This window comes from Colletotrichum scovillei, assembly GCF_011075155.1.
Source record: "Colletotrichum scovillei strain TJNH1 chromosome Unknown Contig00009, whole genome shotgun sequence".
Classification (NCBI taxonomy): domain Eukaryota; kingdom Fungi; phylum Ascomycota; class Sordariomycetes; order Glomerellales; family Glomerellaceae; genus Colletotrichum; species Colletotrichum scovillei.
Genome location: NW_023336267.1, coordinates 3,527,044 through 3,551,408, shown reverse-complemented (window position 1 = coordinate 3,551,408; position 24,365 = coordinate 3,527,044). Strand labels below are relative to the sequence as shown.

Sequence of the window (24,365 nt, the reverse complement as noted above, 5' to 3'; positions counted from 1 at the left end):
GTCCCGCCAAGATGCACGCTCCAAGACAGCCGTCCCTCCCACTAACGCGTCTAGCGGCGGCGGCCCCCTTTCGTCCTGTCTTTGCGGCTTTCCGCTTGCCCTGCCACTAATTGCCTTGCTCGTGCTTGCCGTGTCGCCTTGCACTTTGATGATCGTCAACCTGCTAACCACACCTTACCATCCCACGTCTCCATCCTGTTTCCCTAACTAGAACAGAACCTTGCCGTCATTCTCTCTGCCATTTTTGGCTCGTCTTTCGCTTAAACCCTGAGCTTCTTCCCCTCCTCGCCTTCTTTTTCATCTAGACTCCCGCTCGTTTCGACCTCTCCATTCACTCTCGTTCGCTTTCTCTCTTTTCTCCTCCTCCCCGCCCTCTCTTCCCTACCTATCCTATCTCGTCCTACCCTCCTCCTCTAAAGATAACCTTTTCCTTGTAATTACCTTCGCTTTTGGGAATTGGGTTGTCGTCACACTCGAGGATAACACAGAACATACACGCGCGCTCACCTCTTGTAGAACCAGACCCAGTCGTTACTCTTGGTTCTCAACCTTTTTCTCATTTTCCTCTCGAGCCTCACACGACGCCTCGATTGGTTTCCTACAAGAGCTGGATTCGACATCCACTCCGTCTGCGCATTAATAGACTGCAACTATACAGCAAGTGGTCTGTACAACAATCATCAATCACCGTTCTACACCAGCATTCCTCCTTCCCCCTCGACTAGATACGACACAACTTAAGAGCTCCCTCGCTATTTCGGCATGCCGGGACCTCTCTCGCCGCGGCATTCGGGATTCCTGCCTATAAACAACACACAGTCGAACGACATGCCTGACGGCGATATTCCTCTGACCCAGGTCAGGAGCGCCGCCTCTACTGGCGCCAGGAAGCCCACGATGAACGCTTCCAACGAGGACTCTGGTTCCTCTGGTACAAACGAGAAGCATGGTCTTTTCCACCGCCCCAATGCCAAGGGCGGACGCCGCAAGAAGAAGGCAGAACTCGGCCGCCACGGAACTGCTGGCTCGGACGAGGTCAAGATGAACGCCATGGGTCGCTTCTACACCAAGATCACCAGCGCGTCTGTCGTCACGCGCTACCTGGTTTACATCATTCCTATCGGTCTTCTACTCGCGATACCACTCATCGTTCTCCCCATTACGGGTCACAAAGACGATGTCATGATTGGCAACAACAAAGAGAAATCACTATTCAACCTCTTTGTGTGGATTGAGATTGCTTGGTTGACCCTCTGGGCCGGCAAGGTTGTTGCCTGGCTCATGCCTCACGCCTTCATGTTCTTCTGTGGAGTGGTCAGTTCCGGTACGCGCAAGTACGCTACTGTCCTCCAGAATTTGCAGATTGCCCTTTCACTCTTCTTCTGGGCCCTGGCATCATGGCAGTCATTCCAGGCCCTCTTCAAGTCCGACAATAACCAATCTACCTGGGTAACCACCATGATCCGTCTTCTTGGTGCCACATTTGTGTCTTCAGCCGTATACCTTGGCGAGAAGGCCATTGTTCAGCTCATCGGTATCTCTTACCACCAGAGATCATTCGCTCTTCGCATCAAGGAGTCCAAGCGTGAGGTTCGCTTGCTCGGTCTCCTCTATGATGCTTCCCGCACCCTTTTCCCTATGTACTGTCCCGAGTTTGAGGACGAGGACTATGTCATCAACGATAGTCTCGATTTGATCTTAGCCAAGGCCGCGAAGGGTGGCAAGGGCGGTAATGGTAGCGCTACGCCCCTCCGCCTTGTCGGTGACATTGGCCGTGTAGGAGACAAGATCACCGGTGTCTTCGGTAACATTGCCTCGGAAATCACTGGAAAGCAGGTCTTCAACCCCAACTCGGCTCACTCCATTGTTATTGAAGCCCTCGAGAAGCACAAGCCTTCCGAGGCTCTCGCCCGCCGTATCTGGATGTCTTTTGTGGTCGAAGGAAAGGACTCGCTGTACCCCGAAGATTTCCTGGAAGTGCTTGGACCCGCTTACTCTGATGAGGCCGACGAGGCTTTCGGTATGATCGATAACGACATGAACGGAGATATCAGCTTGGAAGAGATGACTCGCAAGGTTGTCGAGATTGGCAAGGAACGCAAGGCTATTACCGAGGGAATGAAGGACATTGGTCAGGCACTCCGCGTGTTTGATAAGGTTCTCATGTTCGTTGTCGTCTTGATCGTTGTCTTCATTTTCCTCGCGTGGTTCCAGTCCAGCTTCTTGACCGTAAGCTTCCCCCTCCCCTTCTACTCTGTCTTGAACGCCGCTGACCAATTTAGACCGTCGCCACTGCTGGTACTGCGCTTCTTTCCCTGTCATTCGTCTTCGCCGTTACCACCCAGGAATTCCTTGGTTCCTGCATCTTCCTCTTCGTCAAGCATCCCTACGACGTCGGTGACAGAGTCGATATTGTTGGTTCCGAGAAGCAGCAACTCATCGTGGACAAGATTTCGCTTCTGTACACCGTCTTCACCCGCATCGACAAGATGCAGGTCGTCCAGGTTCCCAACATCGCTCTCAACAACCTTTGGATCGAGAACGTCTCCCGTAGCAAGGCCATGAAGGAGGTCATCGACTTGAACGTCTCCTACGACACCAGCTTCGAGGACCTCGAACTCCTCCGTGTTGAGATGGAGAACTTTGTTCGCAACTCCGATAACTCCCGCGACTTCATGCCCGATATCGCCATTGGCGTTGCCGGTGTCGGTGATTTGGACAAGCTACAGCTTAAGATCGCGATCAAGCACAAGTCCAACTGGCACAACGATGGCGTTCGCGCCACTCGCCGCTCCAAGTTCATGTGTGCTCTGGCCATGGCTCTGAAGAAGATCCCCATTTATGCCCCTGGTGGTGGTAGCGAGGCCCTTGGTGCTCCTGGCAACCCATCTTACTCCGTCGCCGTCACCGACTCCTTCGCTGCGTCAGCCCGTGACAAGGCTGCCAAGGATAAGGAGGCCGCGCGTTTGGTGCCCTCTCCCGCCGCCGAAGGAACTGACGGCAATCCCGACTCTAAAACCGAGAAGGCTGCCGCAGCTGAACTCAACCTGCGTGACCCGATGGTCGAAGAGGAATGGGGCTACCGGGTAGGCGATGACGACACTTTGTCGTCCCAGGAAGCTCGCCGCCGCTCTAATGATATCGACCGCGTCCGCAGTCAGCTGATGAAGCGCGCCAGCACCAAGGGTGGTGGTGGCCGACGCAAGCCCGGCGAAGGCATCCCCATGTCCCCCGTCGGTGATGGACCCGGCCTCGGTCTGACGCAGACGACGTCTCGCAACCGCATTTACGACGAGGAGGCAGAGACGGGTGTTCAAGGATCCTACAACTCTCCCTACTACGGCGCCCAATCAACCGGTTACTCCGGCGCCTACGGACAGTCCCTGTCTCCCACCATCTCGCCTCCCCACAACACCAACCTTACCCCCCACCCACTCCAGAGCGCCCCATCGGGCCAGCGTCCTCGTGGACGCAGTGTATCCAGCACCCAGCAGGAGGTTCAGCCTAGCACTTCAAAGAAGCAGTAAAGGGGGACGCTAAGGATGGCACGAAAAGAATAACAAAGTAAAAGAAGGAGAAGCAGCAAAAAAAAAATTCGGAGAAAGATTAATACCAGCCGGTCAATTGTCTGACACAAAACACCGGGCGTTTTCTTTTACGTGGGCATTGAGACTGGCTTCCCCATGCCTAATGAATTTCCTTACACAAACTTCACATGGGGGGAAACAGATAGATTACGAATAGAGTATGATGACATGTCGTCCGCAGATAAATACTATTCCTCTTACCAATGCTTGGCTTGCCTCTCCTTACGTGAAGAATTTTCTCCTAGGTCGTCAACACTTGTTTACTTTAGTACCTAGCAAACGTGCTCAACCTCGCCAACGCCCTCCAACGGACCCAGATCCAGCTTGAGCGTCCTCCCAAACAACTCCAACAGAATCTCAAAGCAGACCTTTGTGATGGCCGGGTCATACCGTCCCTTACTCAGCTCGTCGCGGATAAAGGCGTGCTGGGCCCACGCGAACTCGTAAAAGCTCGTCGTGACGCCTGCCTCGCGGAGCTTGGCGCGGATGAGGTCGCGGCCTTCTGCGGGGACGTGGGTGTCTTTTACCCCGAAAATCATGGCCACCTCTGCGTGGGTGAGGTTCGTGGCGAAGAGGTCTAGGGTGTGGGTGCTGTTTTCGGGGGCTGTTGGGGAGGAGTTTGCTGCGGTGTAGGGGCCTAGGGTGCGGGTGTGGATGTCTGTTGCGAAGTAGGCTACGCAGGAGGTGATTCGGGGGTCGAGCTGGTGTGGTGATTAGTTTGGGGAGGATTACGGGGATTGTGAGTGGGGTTCTTGGTGAGAGGTGGGAGTTTGGAGGTGGAGGGAGAGGTTGAGGGGGAGCGGGAGTGAGAGAGGGGAATGGAAAGGGAAAGGGGGTGAGAGACGTACGGAGGCTCTGACGGCGAGGTGGCCGCCTAGGCACATCCCCGTGCTGCCGATTTTGCCGGTGCAGGTTGGGAGGGTGAGGAGGTGGTCTACGGTGCGGCGGGAGTCTTCATCGTAGGACTCGAGGGTCTTGATATCAGTGTTGAAGATGGTCAGCCAAAGTCACTGTGTGAAGTTCACTCATGTCAAGATAAGAAGGCTAGTGAATATGAGAGCGTACCTTTTCAATCTTCCAGGCGTTGCCCTTGTCGGTGCCGGGGACATCGTAGGCCAAGGCCTCTGGGCCGGTGAAGTCGTGGTAGGACGAGGGCGCGGCGACGATGTAGCCCTGTCCTGCGATCTGGCGGGCGAAGCGGGCGACGGGGCCGGTCACTATCGACTTGTCAATTGATCCTTCACGAAAAGACGGAGTTTATGTATCATTCGAATGGGATTTTAGTGTGAAAAGGGATTCTGTTGTATGACAAGCTAACAACAGTTGAAGACATAAAGTGAAGTGAAATCAAAGTACTCGGTCAACAATTCGGTGAACTCGGTGTAGGTTCGGTGAGGGTGGGGTGGAGGGGTCGAGCACCCCCAGTGCGGGGGAAAGGGCAGCTTTTTTTGGGTAGACCCCGCCGCCATGGAGAAGAGGCATGGCCTGACTGTACTGACCTTGGTAGATCTCGGAAAAGAGGCAGACGCCGGGGAACTTGCTGCAGATGTATGTCAATTGGATTATACGATCTGATTTCTGGACTAAGGAAGATATCTTACGCCTGAGGATAGCCTGGAATGGAAGGGTGGAAGAGGAAGATTCCTGTGACCGTTGTCAGCTTTCGAGGACCATTATCACAGGTTCAGATTGCACGTACGCATGGAACCATCCTTGCCGTCGGCCTTGGTCGGCACGTCAACGTAAGACTCCTTGATGAGCATTTTGAAGGGTCGTTGAGAATTGACTGATTGAGTACGTAGGATGAAGCAGTCGTCGAATTGACAGTCAATGAGTGAGGTTTGTTGTAGTTGAGTGATTTGCATCTCATTGGCTGATAGCATTGGACCTCTGATCTGGAGGACCTTAGTAAGCCCCCCTTCACTCCACCACCCTTCCTTCTCAGTCCACCTGGGTTGAACTGGAATGGCAGCTACTATCTTGAAGTCTTGAGTATTCACTAGATTTTGTAGCGGAGCTGAGCTTGTGATAAGTATCTGACGGATGTTTATCAAGATGACTATAGCATTGCTTTTCACTTGGTATTTCTGCCCCCTCCGCCTAAACACCCAGTTCCATCCTTGATATACGCTCTCCCATGACCCTGCGCCAGCACTATGCTTTCGCTTTCGATTATTACGCCATCCGCATGATATCAACACCGTCCCCCCTTTGCTTGTTTTTCTTCTGAAGGACGCCCCTAAATCCTGAATATTCCACGCCACCCTCATGACGTTCTCTGTGCGCCGTATGCTTCCCCTTCCCCTGATAATATTTCCCACGACGGCAATCCTCTCGGATTCAATATGATTACAAGCCACGTACTTTCCCTCACTTATTCTCAAGATCCTTGGCATCCTGAAACGTCTCGTTCAGCTTCGCCGTAAGCCCAGCCCGCATAGCCTGGATCTCCTTATCCCTCTTCTCCGACAGCGCCAGCAGGTCCCGATATTTCCTCTCCCACTCCGACTCGGCACCGCCCGTGCCCTTCATGTTGGGCTTCTCCAGCTTCTCCTCGGGCCGCCGCCACCGGTTGTACATGACCGTCTGCACCATGTTGTAGTTGCCCCGTATCGTCCCCAGCCGGAACTCCCAGCTGCAGCTGTACGTCGCGCGGTCTTCGTATTCTTCCTCCCGCTTCACCCGCAGCTTGCTCGTCGTCATGAGCGCCCTGCCGCCCGCCAGCGCGGCGAGATTAATCAAAAAGGCGTCCTGGTTCGGCGCCGTCTGCCACATCCTTTCTACAGTGGTGTGCACGAGCGCGTAGGCCTCGGCGATGCTGCAGTTCTCGATGGGGTTGTTGTCCGCGTCGACCCAGTCGCCGTTGGCCGTCTCGTGCGCGAAATAGCCCAGGACGGCGTCGATGTTGGTCCGGTCCTTCATGTTCTCGAACATGCCGATGGGGATGTCGTTGGGTTGCGGGGGTATGCCGCTGCCTTTCGCGGCGGGCGGCGGGTCGACCGGCAGGACGGTCTGCGCTTTCAGGTCTACTGGTGGTATGGCACCGGGGGGTAGGGGCACGTTGTGACCGGGCGGGAATTCCAATGGTGGTGCTGTGGCTGTCGAGTTTGTTATGTCGGGTACTTCGCCCGGGGGTTCTCCGTTGACGATCACGATTGGAGGAGGCGGCGGCGGCGTCGCAAGACGAACGGATCCTCCTTGACGTTCCGGAACCTGTAGTGAGATACTCGGCTTGGCCGGCCGCGGTATATGCGGCGGGGGAGGTAATTCTGTGACCGCAACTGGTGGTACTGGTACGGTCTGAGTTATTGGCGCCGGTGGTGTAATCGGGCCCGGCTCGATCTTGGTATCGGGACTTGGCCGCTTGTACGCCGGTCCTTCGGCGGGAAAAGCCACAAACGGCCCATCGACATTCGTTTTGTTCATAGGTGGCCTCCCCCGAGTCTTGCCGCTGCCTCCCGGTCCGCCACTCCTCCACGCAGAGGAAACGACTTTGGCACCATGCCGCCGGTGAGATGCCTTTGGTCGTGAGGGAGTAATAGCCGACCTTGGTTCCGCATCACCCCAGAACCCGCCGTTGCGCGTTGACGGCGTGAGCGCAGACATCGGGCCCTGTGGATACGCCGTGAGCGGCGTCTGCGCTGTGTCAGGGGCCGGAGGCCAGCCCGTCACTGATCCCGTGTTGGCGCTCAACTTCAAAGGATCGGAGCAGCCGAACGTAGCCCGTCCATCCGGGTGAGCGGACCACGGACCCAGAGTCTCTGGCCGGGCGGCGGTGTAGGCCGTCCCCGTCGGCGGCGAGTCCAATCTCGCTCGTTGTGAAGGGGACTTTGCGAACTCCTCGTCCTCTGGCCTTTTCCTCCCCCGCCTGGGCCGAATCTGTGGTAAAAGTGCTCGGAGAGCCATGTCGTCTTCTGCTAGCACACCATCTCTTCCCGCTTCACACACTGGCGTTGGGTCGTTTGGGATCTCTGTCCAGTAAGGGTGAGGGTGATCCATCAGATACTCAAAGAAGGCATCCACATGCATAGAATGCATCCAGCGCTATAAGAGTCAGCCGGTTGCGCGATTCATTGAACCATGTACAGAAACAAACCTTGAGCCGGACGGCATACTGCTGAATCTTTTGAGAACTCTGACCCTTATCCTGATCAGGGGGTTCGACGCCCAACTTGAGAGCCAACTCTGCCCACGTCTTGATCTCCTTGGTCTCCAACTGCTTGATGAGCTCGAAAAGGGTGAAAGTGCTGAAGCTCTTGCCGCCGCTCTTGGGCGGGACCCGGAAAGCTTCCCGCAGCGCGGCCGTGTCCGTGTCGGGCGGGACGGCCGGGTTGCAGGACATGACAAAGTGGGTGTAGGCATCCTCAATGGTGTCCGCCGTCACGTTCCTGTCCGGGAGGGTGAACCTGCTGCTCGAGATTGACGACGTCGACGACCGTGGGGCGGCCATGTGCTGATGCCTCATTGAGGGCGACGGGGATTGCCCATGCATGCCGTTGGGCACTGCCGACGGCGGCGGTGGCAGCGGCGGCGGGAGCGACTGCGGTTGGTGGTGCTGCATCGTCGGTTGCGGGGATATCATCGCGCATGAGTCGGTGTTGAGTAATCCGGGATATTGGACATCATCACCGACGAGGCGAGAGCTGGGCCGCGCATTGACAGCACGCGCGATACGAGTTGACAGCGTTAAAGCCTAACGACGACGCGACAAAGTGTATGAGGAGTATCGTGGACGCAGCATCACCACCTAGCCAGCTCAACGAGGGGGGGCAGAGAGTGTCCCAGATGCGTCTCTCAGTCTGTTCTCGAGACAAGAGCAGGTGATAGAGGCTGAATGAGCCGGGAGAAGATGGGGGTGGATGAAACCGATGCAATCCGTCCCGTAGCTCACGGTCTCATCTACTAAGGTGACGGACAGTCAGATCCAAACGGCTCTTTTCGAGATGAGAGGAAAGCTTGGGTCAATCTAAACATTGAATCGAATCGAGCTGGTAAAGTCGGGGTTAATTTAGGGCCCTAGCGAGAGAGTGATGGACGGGCAAAGGAGAGAGAGAGGGACGTGCTAAAATTAGCCTTTGTCACCACCAGAGCATTGAGCAGTCCTAATGCCAGTCAAAGGGGGCCACCACCACTGGGGGGGCCAGAGACTAGTGTAGAGGTTTAGGTACGCAGTAAGGTAGGTAGGAGTGGGAGAGGAGGCCCTGGGTGGTAGAACCGTAGAAGCGAGGTCTTGCTGCAGCCAGGGTCGCTGCAACCAGGTGCGCCATTGCGCTTAGGGCCATCCGGAAGCTGGGAAGGAATCCCCCGAGAGGGATCGAGCTGAAGATGGAGCCGTGGGAGCTTGGTGGTAGCAGGTAGTGTACCTAGGTAGGCTGGTAGGTAACTGTGGTGCTGTGGCAAGGTGTGGTTAGGGGGAACGGCAAATGCGGCCGTGTTGAAACTGTCTCAAACACGGCGAGTTGGACACTGTGCAATGTCATCATTGACCAGCTTCCCCAGATCGCCTCCCGCTTAGTCACTGGCCCCCAAGGCAGTAAAACTGCAGGAAATGCCTTTTACACTTTCTGCCGGCTGCTCTCGGCATTCCGATCTGATCTTGCCGTTTGAAAAAGTTAAGGCTGTCTGTCAAAGACCGAACTTTAATACATCTTTAACGAACCACTCATAACAATTTCTCTACGGAAGTCAGTAGAGACATAGACACCCAGGCCAATTGTATAGTCCAGTTCTGGTCTTTTCATTGTGATCATGTGTGTTGATGTACGTCTCTTGATCAACGGTTGAAAGGCTAAAGACAAGAAAGAAGGGTGGCTGCTCAGGCAGACTATCTCAATCGCAAAAGAAATATATCCTTCACACCCTCAATCGTCTTTGTCTACGATAGCGCGAAGTACGGAGTACGGTATCCCACCTAGGTAGGCCCGTCGATCACATTCAATCAAACGAGGCGTAATTCCAAGCCTTTTCTGACCTACGCCCTTGACTAATGCCCCCCATGCCTTGTCCTCTACAAACCCCGGAAACTGGGAACCTACCACAGTAAACCCCAAGAACCCAAAATCTCCAGAGATGCCACGGCATGGTCTCCAACCTGACTAATCCCATTCCATTGACCCAATCACCTCCGCACCGAGGCTCTTCAGACCAATCGACACCAAATGACGTGATTGCTCTCTCACAAGCATAGGCCATTTTCGGTGCTTCGAATGGCTTCATTTATCATCATGCTTTGAAATACAGCATCCAAGTGTTACAGTATTTAAAGAAAGAAGAAGCTCTCTAGTAGGAGGAGGAAATATTTCAAGATATCACTGATCCCACTAACACCACCTCATCGCCATCCTCATCAACGTCTCAGCGTGAATTACAAAGATCAAGACTCATTTACAACCTCCAGCAGAAAGCTCTAGATATCATCGTGCACCCCAAACCCAGACCTCATCTCCCAATGGCCATCGACAGAGTCCCCCGCGGCCAAGTCCGCGCAACCCTAAACTTCTTCGCCGCGCCCGCCGACAACGCGTCCCCCTACAACCTCATCAACCCAGACGGTCCCCCCTCCAGAAACTACGGCGACGCTCCCACAGAAACCCTCCTCAACGACATCCGCGGCCGCGAATCGGAATTCTCCCTAGACCGCGACGCCTTCGCCGTGATCCGCAACCTCCCGCCCTCCGCAGAGAAAGACTTCACAGACGACGAATCCGTCAAAGAAAAATACTATCCGGAACTTGAGAAGCTCCTCCTGGAACATGTCCCCGGAAGCACCCGCGTCCTCTTCTTCGACCACACCATCCGCCGCGCCGACCCCAAGGCCCCGCGGAACCCAGTTACCCGCGTGCACATCGACCAGACCCCGTCCTCCGTCATCCAGCGCGTGAAAAAGCACCTCCCCCAAGAAGAAGCAGACAAGCTCCTCGCGGGCCGCTACCGTATCATCAACGTCTGGCGCCCGCTCAACAAGACGCCCGTCGAGTCCTTCCCGCTGGGCTTCGCCTCGTCCTCGACGCTGGCCGACGAGGATATCGTACCCATCGAGCACCGGTATACCACGGGCTACACCGGTGAGACAGCGGGTATCAAGTTCAGCCCGGAGCAAAAGTGGTACTACCTGAGCGGAATGACGGGAGACGAGCGGCTGCTGCTTGAGTGCTTCGATAGCGAGGGTCTCCGGGACGGCACTGGTGTCGAGGGAGGTCGCGTGGCTCACACTGCCTTTGAAGATCCGAGGACGAGGGCTGATGCCGTGGGCCGCGAGAGCATCGAAGTACGAGCGCTGGTGTTTGGTCCTTAAAGATACACTAATCTGGAGCTGATTTGAGTTGTACTTAATGAGTCAATGATAATATGAATATTTTCAACTATGAGCATCGGGGTATCAATGCCGTGCCACACCCCTATAAATATGGACGAGACTGTTGTCTATCCGTTGTTGCACCACCCCTCTGCCACATCATATATGCCAACCTTTGCTGTGGTTCGATGTATTGTCCACTAGATGCACCCCTCCATCATGAAAAGAAAAAGAGAGAAACGAGATGAAAGCTTGCTCGATGCTGTGGAGTTTGACCGCAGTCAATGGAGTTGATGATTACCCCCAAAAGTCGTTCGAATACACTCCTACCAAATATCCTTTGCCCGGATCAAAACCATTTTGTTTCCCAAACGCCGAAACACCATTCAACTGCTCGTACGTCGTCACTGGTTCTGGTTCTTACGACCCTTACCACGCGCACTTCCCTGTCGGCTCATCGCTGCGCCGCCGGTTGCGCTGCTGGTACGGCTCATGGGGACGGCCGCAATGGCAGCGAGGGATGATGGGGGAGCCTCGTCTCTAATGCTGCTCTCAATCGGCATCAAATCCTCGCGGAGTTTTGTTGGATCCGGACGAGGGCCTGGCTTGAATCCCGTGTACGGAGTCATGGTATAAGGCGTAATGGATGCTTCCAAGATCCTCCTGCTGCCATTGGGATGGTCGATCGAGTCACCGGGCTTGTGGTTGTAGTCGTACTTCTTGAACATGTCCATGACCATTATGTCGGAGTTGATCTCGTCGTGCGACAGCGGTTGCGGCAGGTTACCGTCAGTATTACCTCTGACCGGCTTGAAGTAGTTGGTCACGGAGACTGACGGCAGTTTGGCAGGTTCGTGTGGCTGCATGATTTCGAGGTACTTGGGCAGTTCCAAGCCATTGGCTCCCTCGACGGCATCGATCAGGTTCTGATTGATGCCGGCCCTCGTGCTTCTAGTGGCATGGGAACTTGTGCGTTCCATCGTCGGGGCGGAGAGGGCCTCGCTGTCATGTTCACCGTTTTCATCGCCGTTGCCAGAGTCGCTGCCCGGGGATGAGCCCCCGTTCGCATAGGGCTTGTGTCTAAGAATATGCTTGTGGGAAGCAACGGCTGCGGCGTTGTAGGCCATGCTGAGTTCTTTCTCAGTGAAGAGCTTATCAATGCTGTAGGCCGGGCCATTTTGTTTCGCGGCGACTCGAAGCTTCTCGTTCTGCCAGAGAGGTGTTGTGTTGTTGGGGTCGAGCGCTCGTCGGGACGGAACGGGGGAGCCGTCGTCTTCGCCGGGGTGCCTCTTGCGCTTCTTGCTGTCAGCATAGCTGGCAAGCTCTTCGGCGTCCTTGCGTAATCTCGTCGCGCGTTTTCCGTGAGTGCCACCGGGGCTTGCCGGGTTGGTGATGCTGAACTGGTTGGGGTGGAGCAGCAGCGCCGAGGAATCTGAGATCTCCAAGGCTTCCTTCTCCTTGTTCAGGCGGTACTTCCTCGACAGCAGGGTATTAACAAGTCTATCGCGGAGTGTTGAAGAAAGGGCTTGATGCTCGCGCTTAGCGGTTTCGACCTTGTAGAGGTATTCGTTCTTGTACTGGTGGAGGCGGCGCTCGTGCTCGTGCTGTTGTGGCATTTATTAGCTTCGCCGACGTGAAGACAGGGAAATGTCGGCCACACTTACCATGTGCTGAAGCAAATGAAAGTCTCTGTACTCAACGAGGTCCTCAATGCCCTGGACAAAGTCCTCGAAATTGGGGCCCGCCATCTGGAGCAGAGTGCGGTTGCTGTCGGATAGCGCCTCTTGTCCTTGCGTCTCCTCATGTTCCTGTCGCAGACTCGCGATGATGTTCAGGACATCGTCGGCGTAGGGGTCGATGCGCTGGACGAGGTTGGTGTCAACCTGGACCTTTTGAAGCTGATCGCGGTACCCGAGGTCACGATCCCGACTGAATTTCTCTTGCAGGTTGGCGATCTTGTCGACAAGTGCCTGGCGCTTGCGGTCGCGCTTCGATTGGGGCGCCGGAGAGGCTCGGCCGGCCTTTGGTTGAGCGGAAGCACCCCCCAAATTGGGGACGGCTGCTTCGTTGGCTGCCATTGTAATATTGACGGATAGCTTCGTGTATTGGCCGTTTGGAAGTATAATCAATTCGTTTGTTCAAGAGGAGTAGCGTTGTTGTACTTGGGGAGAATGATACGGTCTGGATGTGTGTCGGGCGACCGTCGCAAACCGTAGCTCAAGCAAGACGAAGTTCGCTGGAGGGAGAGTTTGAAGGAAAGGGATTCGGTAGTCGATTCGACAGAGAAGGTGCCTCTAATTTACGACTCTCGAGTATGGAGGATATCATTCAGTCGCCCATTCGAAGCGGTAGCTCTTGCCGGTGTGTTTGTGTGGGAGAACGTAGAATCGGAGAAAGGTGAGGGTACTGCGGAACGAGATGGTCCTGTGCAGTGTGTGCTTGCCTTGTCAGCCTTTCCGCTAAGTGACCGCATGCGCCTCCAAGTTCTGTACCTGACCGCTGGAGGGGTGAATTTTTCTTATTGGACGGGGGTTGCCCGATGACTTCCGCAGGGGCCAGGGCACTTAGTGTGCGGAAGGGATGAAAAAACAAGCAGAGGTGGCCTGCCAGCTGCAATTCAGCGCATGCCGATTTTAGGCCGAACCCCCTAAGACTTCCAGCCTGCAAGGTACTACCTCCATGTGGAAGGCTTATGAGACGAACACTCTCAGATACAAGGTATACTCAGGGTAGGCTTTACATTCAACAGGTGTAAGATAAACCGAGATATGATACAATAAAAGATTGGACCTCTCATTATTTTTTTGTGTTCCACCATCTTCACCTCCATGAGGTTATAGGTTGTGTTATGAGCTCTCACTACCCCCTAGAAGCTCAAGATCCAGTGCTTTACCACTTGCATGCAAGGCTCCATAAGATGCCCGACCTCGTCAATCATATATTTACAGCCCGTTCCTGAGCTTCTGAAGCTGGCTCATCAAGCCGTAACCCCCAAGATACGTCTTGGTCTCCGCGGCATCAGCATGAACACTCCCCTTCCGCGCCCGCCCCTCATTCCCATCCCTCCTGCTCGCCTGATCAACCTCCCTCATGAGATCCCGATGCCGGTCCTCCACCATCTTGGCCAGGCTCTCAATGAACTTTGTCCTGCCCTTCTCCTCCGCCGTGCCCTTCCAGACTTTGTTGAGCTCCTTGAGCTCCTCGATCCGCTGCGCCGCCTTCTCGATGCCCTTGACGGGATCCTCCGACTTGGTCAGCAGCTGCGAGATCTCGTCCCGCAGACCCTGCAGCACCTGCTGGCCCTTCTCCTCCGTGCTGTGCTGCTCCGCTCCCGGGTCGGGCGCCGATACCGAGAGGAAGGACGAGCTGACCGAGAGCTCTGACGGCGGGAAGACAAATTCCATGGCGTCTCCAAAGGTCTTGATGACGGTGTCGAGGCGGGAGCGGACCACCGTCAGCGTCCGCAGCTGGTGGATGTAGGGTGGTTCTGAGGTTTCCGCCTTGCCCTCCGTGGCTGTAGCTTCGTCGTCGCCAGGTTTGCTGGCGCCCACGGACTCTCTCCTATCTTGCCCGTCCGCGGCCTTGGGAACCGTTCCCTTGGCCTCCTGGTCCACGCCACTCGGCGCGAACTTCTTGATGTCCTCCTGCAGCGTCTCATTCATCGTCTCAGCAAGACTCAAGGTCTCACCTCGGAGGAGCTCGACTTCGTAGGCGAGCCGGCTGCCGCTCCGAAGGATGTCGTCCGTCAACTGGGTCAACGTTCCGGAAAGCCTCGTCGTATGGATGTTGAGCTGGGACAGCAGCGTTTGCGCCTCATTGGACAAGTCGGCCAGCGGGACGGCCTGACCATTGCCATTGCTTCGTGATGAGTGGTAGCCACCATGTTGAAGCAGTGGCAGAGTAGCATTCAGATATGCTGCTGGGTCAAAAGAAGGATCCAGGAAGCTCTGTAGGAAATCGTCTGCTACATGGCTTGATTTGGGCTGGATTGTTGCTTCCGACTGTTCGCGAGTGTGAATAGGTAGCGTTTTGGTGGCGCCAGCATTGCTGCTCTGTCGGCGATGTAACGCCGACTTAGAATCCCACGACATATTTCCAGTGGGCATTCGATGCCGGAAATTAAAGAGATGAAATATTGGGCGTGTTGTCCCGAGTTGTTGACTCGCTGAGGACAAGTCTCATCTGAATGTATGAATCCATGCACTGAGTTTAGTGGTGAGAGGTTGGGCGGGTAGCTAGCCCCACTTTCACCCGTTGCCGCTCTCCCTTGCCCGAGAATCGGTACCTTCAACGTCTAGCTCCGATTTATTTCACGTCTCAAGGAATAACTCATCGAGTAAAGAAGGTCATGCCACGAAATGTCATGCTACAGTCAAATTTTAATTTCTTTCATGGTTCATTCGATTGCATTGCAGAAGCAGACCTCTAATTTGTCCACTATTGGGTATCTTTTGGCCATAGGAGCTCCCGTTTGTACAAACACCGAATCATCGTTACAAATACAATAAACCATATGACTATCAGACACGCTGCGAAGACGCAGCCAAATATCTGCAATCCGTTATTCTGCAAAGCCTTACCAAGCGCGGTCGTGGCTGTAACAAGTGCAGTGTTCGGGAAGACAAATGACCACCATGTCATTTGGAAAGGCATCTTGCTCTCTGGCCGCACATACTTCCAAAGTGATCCTACGGAGACGATGAAGAACCACATGCTCAGACCCCAGAGCCATAGCCCGATCAAGACTGACATGACTTTGATGATGGGCACGGCAAGGTCGGTGCCCAGGAAATTGCTGGGCAGAATTTTGTCTGCGGAATTGCCGAGTTGAACTGGAACATTTAGTCGGGCATCCAACCGTAGCAGTAAGAGGAACCCTACCTAAGCCTCCGACCGTGAAAGCAAATGGCCCAATAGAAATGAACTGGTTTGGTCAGCGTCACAGGTTCACGTTTGTATCAGGGACAATTACGCACCACACCAGGACGTTGAAAATCCCGCGGTAATTTCTGCGTCATCAGTCGATAGATAAAGGCAGCAGAGATCATAAAGGCAATCAAGCAGCCCGCGCCTTGCGTAGCGACCGCACAGAGAGCAATGGCAGTCCTATTGAGAGTAACGACCTGCTGGTTCGTTTGTACAGCAGCTTGTATAAGGTTGCTCGCAAAAGGTGCCGTGAGAAGCAGAGGGTAGGCTGGGAAGACCCAGGTAGGAGTCATGGTATGAATGGGAAATATCCTGATAACCGTTAACCAGAGCGAAACTACTCGCGTAGACTTAGAGGAAGCTCACAATGTCGACCAAAGAATCAGGTAAATAGTGGCACTGGCAAGCACACTCAAGGCTATGTAGAACCAGAACAGAATCTGCATGATTCTAAGGAGCCAGGGCCCTACATGCGGCACACCGAACTGGCATATGTTGATCGATATGATGGCGAAACTATAGCTGTTCAGTTGATGCCCCATTAGAACCGATCGAGCGGCTTACGAGACAACAGCAGAAGGAATGAAGAGCGATTCCGTCTGGTCTGTGAATGAATGGGTGAGGGCCCCCGGCCTAGATTTGAATCGAATACTGGCGAGGGCACAGTTCATGATGAAGAGGATGACATTGAGGAGGAAAAATGCTACGGCTATGCCGTTGAGCCAGGCAGCTTGGTAGGGAACTGTTCCAAGTTAGCATATGCGCCGAAACGTAGCACTCGATTTACTGACGAGAGTGTATCACATTCGCCATTCCTCCGGTTGCCTACGTTAAATCAGTATCTTCTGAATATGATTTGTCGCATATTGCCTACCATCGTCTACTAATCGTCAGCATCGGCCTTTTTCAGGTAAGCGGGTGTATTACCATAGTGAACCAAGTCCAGGTATGACAGGCGATCCGATCTCGAATTCCTACTTTGCCCAAGCTAAAGTGCTTCTCCAGCGTAGCTTTGGCGTTGTTTGGACTAGACTCATTTGACTCTGCCTGCCGCTCGGCCGGAGGCATCGCCGTGCTGTCCTCCGTTTCAAAGGCCGGTCCATGGGAGGAACGAGGAACAAAGGGGGGTCGTCTCAAAGGAGATCTAGGTAAGGGCAATGATGCCAAAGGAGATTCGTTCGGAGTAGCAAAGTACGAGGGACGATTGCTGTGCTCATCCGGGGTCTGGTAGCCACAGTTGGCTACCATTTCATGGGTGGGGGCCATTTTGCGGTGGGAGAATCCCAATCTTCAGGTCCTCGAGCCAGTAGCTTCGACACAACGTAAAGAGGGAAGAGTAGGCTGGGTTCAGCATTGGAGAGGGCGATGTTCATGTAGACAAGGTTGGTGATGAAAACAACGTGGTCGAGAAACAGAGAGCCGAGATCGAAAAGAGGCATGCTCAAAAGCGGGCGGGCGTCCTTGAACGCAGTTCCGCGCAGTGCGGGTTGAGTGAAGGTGTGTCGTTGGGAGAGGCGTGAGGGGAGAATTAGCCCCGGGTGTGGACGAGACGTGTGGGTGGATATAGTCAGATGCCGTCCTGGTTGTGTCGTGGTGCAGGGCCACAAACGCAGATCCTAGCTCCTTCCTTGCGCCAGGGTGAACAACGAGTCGTCGTGTAGGCTGCAGCCAAGGCAGTCTGTGGTGGTGTCGTTAAGTTTTTTTTCCCTGGGCTTGTTCCGTCGTGGACAGACGGAGTTGTTATGGTGTTTGTGGTGGCAGTCGCGTGGAAGATGTACACCGACAATGACGCGCTCAACAGTTGGAATCACGATGGACTGGAAGCTGGCCGGGGATTCGTTATTCGCAATGAGATTTCACGGTCAATGCTAGGAGTGACTTCTCTTGGTGTTACGGGAGATGGCCCGGCTTGGTGAGTAAGGCAAATCCTAGTGAGAGGTTGTGAAGTGTAAAGTGGTGCCTGCGTCATACAGAGAGTTGGCGGTAGCAACGACGTGCTAGAACTTGCCCAGAGAACCGGATATGACCCTGCCGCGGATGACACAGCACGACCGGGGTCTCAGCACATCATGTGGGGTCAACCAACACCTGGAAGCTGTCACTGCCTTATCACAAATGCAGCAGAGATGCAGAGTCTTAATGAACCAGTTGTCAAACTTTTCTTCCCTATTTTCCTTTGCGAACAGCTCGCTCAAAAGTAGCAAAGTGGACAACGAAACAAAAGCTGGCCTGGAAAGTAGTCGCCGCCGGCGTTCGACCATCTTGATAAGACTTGAAAAGCAACCTTAAGGTACTCTGCATTTATTTCCAGCGCAACGCTCTTTTCATCACTGCCGGGGGTCGGTAGCTTATCGTCGACATCGCTGATAGGATGTGCGTTACCGGCCAGCGACAACGCTAGACATGTGGGGGACAACGGTTCGGATCTCGACCTCTACCAAAGTTACGTCCTTCAACAACCGACCGGGCCGGTATTTCCGGCCGAACATCTAGCCCAAGACTTCGACTACACCCACCCACCTGGGCTATCACACCATCCAGACTTCAACTCAAGTTTCGAGGAAGGCAATACCTCCATTTCCTTCGCTGCTACAGATTCATACATGCACGCCGTACCCGCAGTGCAGCAGCAATGACGCCTGAATTGTGGGTTTATATGCCCCCATATAAGTAGGTAGTCAAGTAGTGTCGTTGTTGCCATGTGAAATGTGATGGGCCGGTCGCCCTCACTGCTATCGCCCTGAAGTAAGGTATATCGCCGACGGGTACGTCGTTCCTTCCCAAGTGGGATGAACAACCTTTCCTTCCGATCTAAGGTGGTACTTCAAGGTACCTTGTACCTGAGCATCTGAGATTTCAACGACACTCGCTGCTCTCGATTGAATGCATATCCCAAAACCACCGAAATAAAGTGTTCATCTCTGACGATGAGGTACCATTTTCCTCCAAACCATGACCACAATTGCTCTATCGCTTGACCCAGTTGTTCTGTCTAACCCCACAACTGAAACTATCCTTGACATCGCGAGTACGATTTCCTTCCGCTCGTCAACAGACCGAAAACTACCTTCGACTATCAACGAGCTGCTCGCTGGGATTCAAGCAGGAGATTTGTTTATACTCAAGGCTCAACTTTGCTCTTTCCTAGTCTCGCTCACCCAGGAGGAAAGCAATGCAGAAGACCAAACGGTTCTCATGGACACCATTGCCGCTGACATAACAAGCTATCCGGCAAGCAACATTATTGATGATGTCCGGCACTTGCTAATCGGTCACAGATCTGGGCCCAGTTAGGAGTCGTTATAGTGCACAATGTGGAGAGTCCGTCCAGCCATCGGCATATATCGTTCAAGATTGAGCATAAAGAAGCTGTCTTACACCCAACTCTGCCCCCCAACACTACGGTCATTACTATGCAGCATCTGACCTGCTCGTTCTATATTCATCAGGAACCATCCATCCCCGAAGGTCCTGTGGAATCAACCTCTCAAAGGACGTCATCGATAACTAGCAGTCATGGCGCTCTCCCTGATTCAGAAAGTGGCTTTGGTTTGGACGTCTGGTGCGTGGAATAGGGTTCACCCGACGAAATTGACGATCCTTTCAACAGTCAAGACTCAGGCGTATGTCTTCTACCTTGCGATGCTGCCGCTGCATGCGACAAACAAAGGTCTCAAGATGGAGAGGTCGCTTCTTCCATAGGTCGACTTGTAGAAGCCGGTCTCGAAGCGTTGGTTGTTGGTCGCAGGCCTGTTGGCGGTATCAGAACACTGAGCACGACGAGAATACCAATTATCTGCCTCGTTCCCGAGGTTTTCAACATGAACTATCTTTCGGTGAGTCGTCCGGCTGACCATTCCTCATACCGACGCAAGAACTAATCGAGACAAAGTCCTTGACATATCGATCTCGCCTTTTACCAGCGTTGTCCTCTGTGTTTCAGGACCTTACTCACTTTGAGTCTTGTCGATTACGAGACTATGATTCCGCCTCTCATGGCATCCCCGCAGGCAGTCTTCAAAGCGCAGCTCAGAATCACGATATCCATGACTTTGGGCACCGAATTTGGAGGCTTTTGCGTGCGCACATACCCGCTTGCGAAGAGACCAAATTCTCACAGCAACAATCCCGAGGATTGGGGCGTCCGGAGGAACACTCAAGAGTACCGGCCATTGATGCCATGATTGCGTACGGAACTATGTCAGAGGATGAAGCTTCACTCCATGAAGAAATCGGCTTTGCGACTAATGATGGATGTGAGGTGAATCAGGATCGCGATGTCCTAGAGACGGTATCAGACATCGATATGGAGTTTGACCAGGACACGCCGCCTTCATGGACCATTGACGATAATCCGCTATTGCCTTCTTCACCCCTGACTATGAAATCCCTCAGGGACTGGAGCGAGCTTAGACACGAGCATGAAGCATTCGACGATGAGGATGGCTACCCAGAAGATATTTCGGACTACGAAACCCATCTAGAGGCTTATGGCTCACCATTCTCACCACTTCCAAGCTCGTACTTTGGAAGAACTTCCGAACCAAACAGCGAGGCCGACTTAGAGGCGCATAGGCCGAATCAAGCTTTCAACCTGGCAGACACATCAATGCCACCTCTTGTTTCATTGCGAGAACTGGTCGCGGCCGGTCCTGCAAGTTACAGTGATCAGTCGAACTTCGGCCCTGATAACGGCGAGACCGACTTCGGAGAAGGCCACGATGCCAGCGATTACCAAAGGCAACGGTCAATTTCTCGCATATCATATAGCGACTGGCGGAATGACGAGGACGAGGATGAGGGGCCGTTTTCGGAGCTATCGTTCCAACCAACCAGCCATGACCGCCAACCGGATGATGATGATGGGATATGCGGGGAATCTGAACTCGGTCGGAGGCCCTTGGATTACATCTGGCCAAGCGAAGTCTTCTCCGGAAGCGAAATTGACCTTTACGACGACCAAATCGAGTAGATCAACCGTCGAAGACCTACTGGCAGCCTATGGGCTGATATTTCGCCAATGTCCACACCGAGGTCAGGGAACGGAGTTTCAAGAGATATATTGCAAGAAATGGATGTCGAACGCAGCCTGTGACATTCGAGCATCACAAACTGTGGTATCTGCCGCTCAAGCGCGGCCATAAAAACCGACTCATTTCTGAAGCCTTAATACAATTCATTATCCAACCACTCGCCCCATAGTTGCAGCTGAGAAGAGCCCGCCACCGCGATGTTTCCTCTAGTGCCTGGGCATGCATTGTGTCTCCCTCAGCGACGTAATGGCGTTGATAATCCACCACTTTATACAGGTCCCAGTGCCTGTCTTCGCAACGAATTTTCCGAAAAATGCGTGCCTTTCAGGCCGCAATCGCTCTTATTTCTTTCCTCCCTTGCCTCCCTTCTTCGGCTCCTTCTTCTTTTTCTGTTCGGGCTTCAATGTCGCAAAGTGGATGTACCAGAGAAGCACTCCCTGGAGGATGACGGCGACGAGAACGATCAGGAGGATGGTGAAGAGAATGGGCTGGTCATTCAGAACCGCGACAGCCTCAGGCGTCGCGCCAATAGATCGGAACCAGTCGAATTGACCCATTGTTGCGGTCTCGAATCTTTCCGGGTTGATCGATATTCGGGTGCGGTGCAAGCGCGATGGCTCCCAGAATCGTGCTGGCTTACGCCTTGCCGGTCTTTGATTTTCGGCGGCTGGTTGAAGAGGTGCGAAGTCTGCTCAGGCACCTGTGACGGGCGGTATGGACTGTGGTGGTTGGAATTAAAGGTGTGTACAGGAAAGTCAAGAATGAAGGTCTGAGTCTCAAGTGCGCCAGTCACAAGGAAACAACAAAAAAATGTACGTATTGTTGGGGGACCGGATTAGAAGGTTTTTGTTCGACAGCAGGAAACACGAGATGCGAAAAGCAGTCCAGAAGGAGAAGGGAAAAGAATAGGAGGGTTAGTAGGGGCCAAGATGTAGGGAAAATGATCCGCTCGGCTTCTCGAAACGGGAGACGTCACAATTGGGTGCGCTTCAAGGGCGAGGAGGTGGCCCTACGGTGGCCATGCCACCACCGTGGTGTGCCTTTTCGCAGGCTAGACCGCCTTGGGGGTATGAGACCAGGACGCGACATGGCCGCATCGTGGTGGTTGAATGTGTGAGGGAGGACGCTGCCAGGGGAGGGGCGGCATCGATGCGCGTTTCAGGCCTGCGGCAGAAAGTCGACTGATGTCTGCTGCGGGTGATTGGCTGTGCAGGGACGAGCTGCAGCGGTTACTTCGGCACTAAAAAGGGGACTTGGGCTTCTTCACGGGAAAGACGTTCTGTTGCAGGCAAGTATTACACATCGGATTAGCCATGTGGATGTTGAGCTGGCAACGACATCAAAGGAGGTCTTTGCGCTCTGTCCAGTTGGGAGAGCTTAGGCTTGGCTTCGTGACACCTTAGAAATGATACTTACCAATATAACATACCGAATACTCCAGTCTAAATGCTTTGCGACATGAGCTTGACAGAGGTTGGCCGGTAGCCAACGATGAAGGCGGGAGTCGGAACAAGACCGTGCACTCCAGAATTAAGTAAGCTAGGTAGGTAGCCCCTGGACTACAGCGCAATCTCGGTGAGCTGAGAGCTTTCGGTATGACACCAATCAAAAGTTGTTGACCCTTGCATGGTCATGTGACTCGAGGAACATCTCCGCGCCGTCATGCCCGTGATCGCACGGGCCACGGGCGGGAGAAGACCGGGCTTATTGACCAATGACATGGCCTGTATCCGTCCAAGGCAATTGACTGCGAGACGATCCAATTGAGCTTTCCAAAAAAATTGTCGACCAGCTGGCGCGACCCTGAGCTCAAGACCAAAAGAGCCCATCACGCGACTTGCACCCAGTCCCCGACGACCTCATTCTACCCCTTTGCTGCCGGCAACGAACTGGCGCAGAGACGTCGCCCCTCTCTGCTGCGATGAACTCGGTACGCCCGGCGCGGAGCGTCTTGTCGAGATGCGTCTCCTCCGCCTCGAGCGCACCGGCCGCCCTTCCTTACCGTCTATTCCACAGCTCCGTTAGCAGGTCAGGTCGGAGGCGGTCACGATTCAACAATATCACCGCCGAGAAGATGGGTCTGACGACCCCTGATGCCATCGAAAAGTATGCGAAACAACACTTCCCCGAGTACACGGAACAGCAAAAGGAGTTTCTGAAGGAGAAGTACACCCCCGAGCAGTGGGAAGCTCTCCAGGCCGCCGAGGAGGCCATTGACCCGAAAGATTTGGTGATTCAGGGTCGGTTACGGACGGATCCTTACACGCAGCCCTATATCGACGACTTCTCAACGGTCCAGCCCATCATCGATGCGAAACCCCAAGCGCCTGCGAAGCCCGTGGAGCCGAAATGGCTCCCGAGGAGAATGTGGATCGACGACTACATTGAGAAGATGGCCGACAGGGTCGGCGGCCAGATGCAGGACACCATGGGCAAGGCGTTTGCCCGGGCGCTGCGCAACATTTCAAAGACGAACCCCGCGAAGCTCGACTTCACCGAGGAGGAGCTGCACGAGCTCGAGACCAACCCCGAGTTGCGCCGCAAGTTCCTTGTCGACAACGAGGCCGATGTGCTCGGGGCGAAGAAGGAGAAGAAGGCCGGGGCGGCGTCCATCGCAACCGACGACTGGCTGAAGCAGTTTGACCAGGAATTCTTCAACGAGCTGGAGGGCTCCCTGAGCACCTCGGAAAACCCCCTTCGCTCCCGCGTGGCCTTGTGGAAGGAAGCCGACGGCAAGGGCACTTCCGCGCTCGCCCCTGAGCTCGGCAAGGTTGAGGGTGTCAAGGGACTCTACCAACCTCCGGAAGACGTCGAGGACGACGGCCTCGACCCCACGGGTCGCTTCATTAAGCTCAAGCAGGCCACCGGCATGAAGATTAGCGATATCCTCTCCATCCTCACCAAGAGAGTCGTCGTTCGATCCGTTTCTAACCAGACTCGTCTGGGTAAGATCCGCAGTGCTTCCGTCATCGTCGTAGCCGGTAACGGAGACGGCAGACTGGGATTGGGAGAGGCCAAGTCGACGGACCCCGGTATTGCAACAGCGACGGCCACGCTTCTGGCTATCCGCAACATGAAGCCTATCCGCAGATACGAGAACCGCACCATCTACGGCAACGTCGAGACCAAGATCTCGGGAACTGTTGTGCAGCTCTTTGCCCGTCCCCCAGGTACGTTCTAGCCCTGCTCGCTCCTCGTCCTCTGTTATTTGTTTGACATAATTATACTGACACACAAGCAGGCTTCGGACTCCGTGTCTCTCACAGGATATTCGAAATGGCCCGTCTCGCCGGTATCCACGATCTGGCGGCCAAGATCCCCCGCTCCAAGAACCCCTACAACACCGTCAACGCCGTCTACAAGGCCCTCATGAACCAACCTGATCCGGAGGAGATTGCCATCGGTCGCGGGAAGAAGATGGTCGATGTGAGAAAGGTCTACTACGGCGGATCTGTGTATTAATCTGTATACCACTTCTGTATACCACTGTATATGTTCAAACAAAAAGCGCAAATCTCTAGAGAG

At 54.2% G+C, this 24,365-nt stretch overlaps 9 protein-coding genes across 9 annotated transcripts; 3 read left to right on the top strand and 6 right to left on the bottom strand.

The window, feature by feature from the left end:
- Positions 1-828: 828 nt before the first annotated feature.
- HER10_EVM0005346 (mechanosensitive ion channel) lies at positions 829-3,527 on the top strand (the record flags this gene model as incomplete). Its single annotated transcript, XM_035474967.1, has 2 exons — positions 829-2,229; positions 2,283-3,527. The coding sequence occupies 2 exons, from the start codon at positions 829-831 to the stop codon at positions 3,525-3,527; spliced, it is 2,646 nt and encodes an 881-aa protein (XP_035329338.1).
- Positions 3,528-3,859: 332 nt separating this feature from the next.
- On the bottom strand, positions 3,860-5,350 carry HER10_EVM0008313 (dienelactone hydrolase; the record flags this gene model as incomplete). The annotated part of the gene is made up of 6 exons (XM_035477840.1): positions 3,860-4,288; positions 4,436-4,561; positions 4,653-4,804; positions 5,087-5,127; positions 5,189-5,231; positions 5,287-5,350. 6 exons carry the CDS (start codon positions 5,348-5,350, stop codon positions 3,860-3,862), a joined length of 855 nt encoding a protein of 284 aa, XP_035329724.1.
- A 329-nt stretch (positions 5,351-5,679) lies between these two features.
- On the bottom strand, positions 5,680-8,757 carry HER10_EVM0006115 (ARS binding protein 2). The gene is made up of 2 exons (XM_035475710.1): positions 7,684-8,757; positions 5,680-7,631 (listed from the first exon to the last, which is right to left on the bottom strand). Exons 1-2 carry the CDS (start codon positions 8,167-8,169, stop codon positions 5,958-5,960), a joined length of 2,160 nt encoding a protein of 719 aa, XP_035329424.1. The 5' UTR covers positions 8,170-8,757; the 3' UTR covers positions 5,680-5,957.
- Positions 8,758-9,611: 854 nt separating this feature from the next.
- HER10_EVM0005129 (methyltransferase) lies at positions 9,612-10,951 on the top strand. Its single transcript, XM_035474753.1, has one exon. The coding sequence runs from the start codon at positions 10,036-10,038 to the stop codon at positions 10,879-10,881; it is 846 nt and encodes a 281-aa protein (XP_035329305.1). The 5' UTR covers positions 9,612-10,035; the 3' UTR covers positions 10,882-10,951.
- A 30-nt stretch (positions 10,952-10,981) lies between these two features.
- On the bottom strand, positions 10,982-13,315 carry HER10_EVM0004152 (uncharacterized protein). Its single transcript, XM_035473804.1, has 2 exons — positions 12,546-13,315; positions 10,982-12,485 (listed from the first exon to the last, which is right to left on the bottom strand). The coding sequence occupies exons 1-2, from the start codon at positions 12,957-12,959 to the stop codon at positions 11,286-11,288; spliced, it is 1,614 nt and encodes a 537-aa protein (XP_035329185.1). The 5' UTR covers positions 12,960-13,315; the 3' UTR covers positions 10,982-11,285.
- A 406-nt stretch (positions 13,316-13,721) lies between these two features.
- HER10_EVM0004430 (uncharacterized protein) lies at positions 13,722-15,074 on the bottom strand. Its single transcript, XM_035474076.1, has one exon. The coding sequence runs from the start codon at positions 14,985-14,987 to the stop codon at positions 13,824-13,826; it is 1,164 nt and encodes a 387-aa protein (XP_035329214.1). The 5' UTR covers positions 14,988-15,074; the 3' UTR covers positions 13,722-13,823.
- A 244-nt stretch (positions 15,075-15,318) lies between these two features.
- On the bottom strand, positions 15,319-17,782 carry HER10_EVM0000318 (C4-dicarboxylate transporter/malic acid transporter; the record flags this gene model as incomplete). The annotated part of the gene is made up of 8 exons (XM_035470105.1): positions 16,735-17,782; positions 16,682-16,687; positions 16,599-16,632; positions 16,372-16,549; positions 16,174-16,323; positions 15,858-16,119; positions 15,763-15,805; positions 15,319-15,713 (listed from the first exon to the last, which is right to left on the bottom strand). Exons 1-8 carry the CDS (start codon positions 17,071-17,073, stop codon positions 15,319-15,321), a joined length of 1,407 nt encoding a protein of 468 aa, XP_035328744.1. The 5' UTR covers positions 17,074-17,782.
- Positions 17,783-20,623: 2,841 nt separating this feature from the next.
- Positions 20,624-21,397, bottom strand: HER10_EVM0003577 (uncharacterized protein; the record flags this gene model as incomplete). The annotated part of the gene is made up of 2 exons (XM_035473249.1): positions 20,624-20,733; positions 21,202-21,397. 2 exons carry the CDS (start codon positions 21,395-21,397, stop codon positions 20,624-20,626), a joined length of 306 nt encoding a protein of 101 aa, XP_035329104.1.
- A 1,173-nt stretch (positions 21,398-22,570) lies between these two features.
- Positions 22,571-24,351, top strand: HER10_EVM0004045 (uncharacterized protein). The gene is made up of 2 exons (XM_035473703.1): positions 22,571-24,010; positions 24,082-24,351. Exons 1-2 carry the CDS (start codon positions 22,762-22,764, stop codon positions 24,300-24,302), a joined length of 1,470 nt encoding a protein of 489 aa, XP_035329170.1. The 5' UTR covers positions 22,571-22,761; the 3' UTR covers positions 24,303-24,351.
- Positions 24,352-24,365: the final 14 nt, after the last annotated feature.

What these genes read in the sequence shown, in the direction of transcription:
- HER10_EVM0006115 (XM_035475710.1), bottom strand. Translation starts at nt 8,169, where the DNA reads ATGATATCCCCGCAACCGACGATGCAGCACCACCAACCGCAGTCGCTC. An exon ending in AGTATGCCGTCCGGCTCAAG is followed by an intron (nt 7,632 to 7,683) that starts GTTTGTTTCTGT and finishes TGACTCTTATAG; the next exon opens with CGCTGGATGCATTCTATGCA.
- HER10_EVM0005129 (XM_035474753.1), top strand. Translation starts at nt 10,036, where the DNA reads ATGGCCATCGACAGAGTCCCCCGCGGCCAAGTCCGCGCAACCCTAAAC.
- HER10_EVM0004430 (XM_035474076.1), bottom strand. Translation starts at nt 14,987, where the DNA reads ATGCCCACTGGAAATATGTCGTGGGATTCTAAGTCGGCGTTACATCGC.
- HER10_EVM0004152 (XM_035473804.1), bottom strand. Translation starts at nt 12,959, where the DNA reads ATGGCAGCCAACGAAGCAGCCGTCCCCAATTTGGGGGGTGCTTCCGCT. An exon ending in TTCATTTGCTTCAGCACATG is followed by an intron (nt 12,486 to 12,545) that starts GTAAGTGTGGCC and finishes ATGCCACAACAG; the next exon opens with CACGAGCACGAGCGCCGCCT.
- HER10_EVM0004045 (XM_035473703.1), top strand. Translation starts at nt 22,762, where the DNA reads ATGAACTCGGTACGCCCGGCGCGGAGCGTCTTGTCGAGATGCGTCTCC. An exon ending in GCTCTTTGCCCGTCCCCCAG is followed by an intron (nt 24,011 to 24,081) that starts GTACGTTCTAGC and finishes ACACACAAGCAG; the next exon opens with GCTTCGGACTCCGTGTCTCT.